This window comes from Scylla paramamosain, unplaced genomic scaffold (genome assembly GCF_035594125.1).
Source record: "Scylla paramamosain isolate STU-SP2022 unplaced genomic scaffold, ASM3559412v1 Contig18, whole genome shotgun sequence".
Lineage (NCBI taxonomy): Eukaryota > Metazoa > Arthropoda > Malacostraca > Decapoda > Portunidae > Scylla > Scylla paramamosain.
This window is the reverse complement of record NW_026973683.1, coordinates 1,192,501-1,197,500: the sequence shown is the minus strand read 5'-3', so window position 1 is coordinate 1,197,500 and position 5,000 is coordinate 1,192,501. Positions and strand designations below refer to the sequence as shown.

At 46.0% G+C, this 5,000-nt stretch overlaps 1 protein-coding gene across 1 annotated transcript in view; it reads right to left on the bottom strand.

The window, feature by feature from the left end:
- The window catches only part of LOC135097379 (protein EFR3 homolog cmp44E-like), a 15,928-nt gene that overhangs the window by 4,755 nt on the left and 6,173 nt on the right, over positions 1-5,000 (bottom strand). The window contains 13 exon segments of the mRNA XM_063999224.1: positions 118-349; positions 789-961; positions 1,095-1,187; positions 1,585-1,775; positions 2,096-2,150; positions 2,152-2,217; positions 2,219-2,233; positions 2,579-2,657; positions 3,015-3,175; positions 3,307-3,426; positions 3,848-4,000; positions 4,257-4,408; positions 4,783-4,909. Of these exon segments, the coding sequence (XP_063855294.1) occupies positions 118-349; positions 789-961; positions 1,095-1,187; positions 1,585-1,775; positions 2,096-2,150; positions 2,152-2,217; positions 2,219-2,233; positions 2,579-2,657; positions 3,015-3,175; positions 3,307-3,426; positions 3,848-4,000; positions 4,257-4,408; positions 4,783-4,909 (1,617 nt within the window).

Here is a 5,000-nt window from a genome sequence, read left to right as displayed (position 1 = left end):
AAATAAACAAATGAATCTGTAAGAAAAACCAAAGCACTGTCACACAAACACATCAAACACAACACAAAATAAACAGCAAAACCCTAAGAATCATTAAAAAAAACACTACTTTCTCACCTGTACGTGAAACATAACCCTCAGAATATCCACAATCACATCATCGGACCGGATCTCCAGCAGCAGCAGCATGAGGGTGGTGAACACAGCTTCCAGGTTTGCCAGGGTATTGTTGGCAAACTCACAGTTCTCCTGAGCCGACAGCAGGAGCTCCGTGCCCGACTTACGCCAGAAATTAACGTCCTGTCGCACCGGTTTGGCGAACGTCAGGCCCAGCTTGGTGATCTCCAGGCTGTGGGAGGAGGGAGAGAGTGACCAGATGGAGCAAGAGCAAGAGGAGTAGGTAAAGATGAAGGAGGAGGACTGGTTAGGTGTTCTCCAAGATGTGGTGGTGACAGTGACACTTAAGTTGAAAAGAGATGGAAAGAGATGAAAGTGGAGAAAACACACACACACACACACACACACACACACACACACACACACACACACACACACACACACACACGTGCACATATGTTAAACAGGAAATAAGAAAGAGAAGAAAGCAGACACATAGACAATGCAGAAAACAGTGAGAAGAAAGAGAAGGAACATACAAACAATGAAGAAGAAGAAGAAAGAGAAGAAAACAGACACTCACACAACACACACACAAAAGGAAAACAAACACACACACACACACACACACACACACAATAAACAAACAATGAAGGCCCCCAGACACTCACGTAGGTTTGGCCAGCTTGTGAGCATTGTGGTGCCGGTCGAGCAGTGTGTGCAGGATGTGTTGCACTGTCAGCCGCACCTCCGCATCGCTGGACATGCTCAAACGCATCAGCCGCACCAGGAACGACTGTGCGAATGTCTTGCTGTACTGTTCTGTGGTGTATTTCGTCCCCACCTGTGTGTTTGAGGGTGTTAGGTTAGGTTAGGTTAGGCTCTCTCTCTCTCTTTTTCCTTTTTTGTCCTTCTCCCTTTTCATATTCTTGAATCTTAAATCACACACACACACACACACACACACACGCACATACCTTAAGCAGTGACTTGAGAAGAATATGTTGCAGCTTCACCTCTGCCTCAGGACGTTGTGAGCCTACGTCATCCACCCTGTCACTGCCGGGGACCTGAGGGTAAGGCAAGGGGTGGTGAAGGTGCTGAGGGTGATGGGCTAAGAGGATGAAGGGGAAGGGGGAAGGATGATGGGATAACTAAAGGAGGAAGAGGAAGGGTGGTGAAGGTGGTCTGCTAACTGGTGACCTCTAGTGACCTTTATCAGTGACCTTAATTAGTGACCTTAATCAGTGACCTTAGTGCCTATTAGGAGATCTAGTGTGTGGGGGGTGAGTGCATACAGACAAACAAACACACACACACACACACACACACACACCTTTTTCAACATAAACATTAAAAATTAACTTAAAAAAAAGACATTACAATTACAAACACAATTCAAAGCCCCACCCCCCCCAAAAAAAAAAAAAAAATAATAATGATAATAATAATTACACACACACTCACCTTATTCAAGATAAACACCATGGAATCCACCTTCTGGTAATCTGGCAGGTGGTTCGCATACTCCCCAAGTGCGTGGATGAGGGTCTCCTGGTACATCCTCTCCGCTGACCCCTCCTCTCCACTCGCCCCCCCCACCACTGAGGCTCGAATGTGCTCCAGAAGGGAATTAATGATCTCGATGACTGACGGACCTGGGGAGTGGATGAGTGGATGAGTGGATGGGATGAGTGTTTTTTTTATTTACTTTTTTTATTTTACTGTTTCCTTGTGTTCCTGCAGACAGATGGTGGTTTGAATGACTGGTGGTCTTAAGTGGAGAGTGAAGGGGAGAGAAGAGGACAGAAAGGATGAGAAGAAGAGAGGGGAAGGGAAGAGAAGAGAGGAGAAGAGAAGAGAAGAGAAGAGAAGAGAAGAGAAGGGAAGAGAAGGGAAGGAAAGGGAGGGAAAAAGAAAGAGAACAGTAAACACAAATAATATAAACACACACACACACACACACACACACACATACCTATACACTCCCCGGCAGCGATGGGTATGACCTTCGACAGCACATCAGCAATGCCTTGTTCTGATCTTTGCTGACTCACTCCCCTTCTCGTTAAGATGGCTCATGATAAGCTCAATGATCGTTTATGCTGTACTGAACCTGTGGGGAGAACAAGGTCAGGTCAGAGGTCAGGTCAGAGGTCAGATTGTTAGTGTTGTTGATAGATAGGTTAGGTTAGTATTCTGTTGTTAGTGCCAAGTAAATAGGGAGATTTTTGGGAAAGGGAAGGACTGGAGGAAGGGTAGAGAAGGGAAAGGGATGGGTAGAGAATGAAAGAGAAGGGATGGATAGGGAGAAAGAAGGGAAGGGGAAGGGAGGAAAAAGATAAAAAGAAAAAGAAGAGAAGAAAGAAGGAAAGAAGAAAAGTATAAACAAAACAGATATTTACTAACAAAAAATACATGATAAATAGCAAAACAATCTCTCTCTCTCTCTCACTCTCACCTGTATAGAGTACATAAGGATCTTGAACACCTGTACGGCAAATGTATTGTTGACCCAGAGCCCCTGCAAGTCCATGTGCCTGTAGGTGAGGATTACAAATGATATATGTAGTGTCACTAGAACCTTGAAAATCCTTGCACCTTCACTATGACTGTTGATAATGCAGAAATTTAGTTAATCTGTCACTAAAACTATTAAAATACCTTTGAAAACCTGTGATACTTCAACTAGAGCCTTTTGGAAGCTGTGGAAGGTCTTAAAAGAGTGTTTCTGCTGTCAAAAATGTAGGAATCTTGTTAACCTGTCACTAGAACCATAAAAACACAATGAACACCTGTGTCACTTCAACTAGAGGCTTTCGAAAGCAGTGAAATGTGTCACAAAAATATCACAGAACCTACGAGAGACACACACACATACACACACACAGACTCACATCAGCAGAGGCTTGACAACATTATGTATCTTGCCATAAGTGGCACGCGACACAAGCTCCCGTAAACACATTTCAGCCAATTCGTGTGGTTCCTTCTCTCCGTCCCCCTGGTGGTGGTGGTGGTGGTGGTTGTCTGGGGCATCTGCTGTGGGCTTGGTCTCCTGATGGGGTAAAGGGGAGGGTTAGAGTTGAATGAGGGGGTGGGCAGAGGTCATGTATAGATGGTTCCAACTCCTCTACACCTCATCAAATATTCTCTCCTTCTTTGTCCCTCACTCTGTCTCCTCCCTACCTCAGTGTACAGAGAGCTGTGTTGCATGTTGTACAGAAGTGATGGGACAATTTTTTCCATATGTGTGGGTAGCCAGATGTTCTCTCCAAGGTTGTCCCAGTCTGTTTTGCGCACCACACCCTGGGAGATGAAAGAACAGAGATGAGAACACAAGGGTTGGTGCAGGAAGCCGTCAGCCCTGCACATGACAGTCCCTGTACAAAACATACCTGCCTGTTTCCACCTGTCATTACCATAAGCTTGTGTAGTCACCTTTTAAAACTCTGTATTGACGCAGCACCAACAACACAGGTGCACAACTAAGAGAGGACAAGAAGGTACATTACTCACAGGGTACATGAGGGTACGAGAGGGTACAACTACACTACCAAGAGTCCACAAACCCACCTCCACACACTCAAACACCATCAAACACCACAAAAACACAATAAGGCAAGAATACCCACTCCGACACCTTTAAACATCCCAAAACTCACACATTTTAGTATAGCTACACCAACAAGAGTCCCCAACACAGACACACAGACACACAGACACACACCTGCAGTCCCTTGATGCCAGCAGTCCTGAGATGCTTTCGTGTTGCCTCGTTGTCATCGTTGGAGTAACACATGCAGGAGAACTTGCTGACCAGGAAATCGTAGCGACGGTGATAAGAAGGAGTGTCTTCTCGTATGTTGGCGAACTTCTCAAACTGCGGGAGTGGTCGTGGGTGAGTGGTGGTGATAAACATGCCCTAAACATCCCCAAAACACCCCTGAAAATCTATTCTACACCCCAGAACATCCCTAAATACCCCTAAACAGCCCCAAACATCTTTCCCATACCCCAAAACATACTTGGAAACCTTCCCTACACCTCCCAAACACTCTTCCACTCTTAAACACCTCAAACACCCTTGCCAGCCCTTCCTACACCCCAGCACACCTTAAGATACTCCCAGGACTCACCGACTGTGTGGCTCTCAGCTGAAGGGCAGGTTCGGTTGACTCAAGAAGCTTCTGTACCATTTGCAAGAAAGACTCGACGAAAAGATTGAGGTTGTTGGCGTGGCAGGAGATAAGCAACTGGTCCAGGGCATCCATTGAGATGATGACGTATCCTGCAGGTGGTGGTGGTGGTGGTTTACAAGAGGGAGTGAAAGAAATGTATTAATTGTTGTCATGTTGAAAAGGAATGCCAGCCCTCTCTCTCTCTCTCTCTCTCTCTCTCTCTCTCTCTCTCTCTCTCTCTCTCTCTCTCTCTCTCTCTCAAATGTAAATAAATGATACACTATTTATTTTTAGTATTCTGTATTGATTCTCTCTCTCTCTCTCTCTCTCTCTCTCTCTCTCTCTCTCTCTCCATTTCTCTTCCCTGTTATCACATTTCCCTCCCTTTCTGTCTCTTTTTCCCATTTCCCTTCATTTACTTACATTTCCCATCTCCCCCTCCCTCCCCCCCTAGCACCCCTGACCCCACACCCCGTCCCCTCACCTGTCTTCCTTCTGTTGATGTCCCTGAACAACCTGTATGCTAGGTACTCCCCAATCCGGTCCAATTTGTCAGGGGAGTTCATAGCATACCACATCAGCTTGTCCATGTTACTCTTGACCAGTCCATCCTGCCGGGAGAAGAGCATGGATGGTTTGGACGGTTCGGGTGGTTCGGATGGTTCGGATGGTTCAGGTGGTTCAGATGGTTATGGGTGGTTC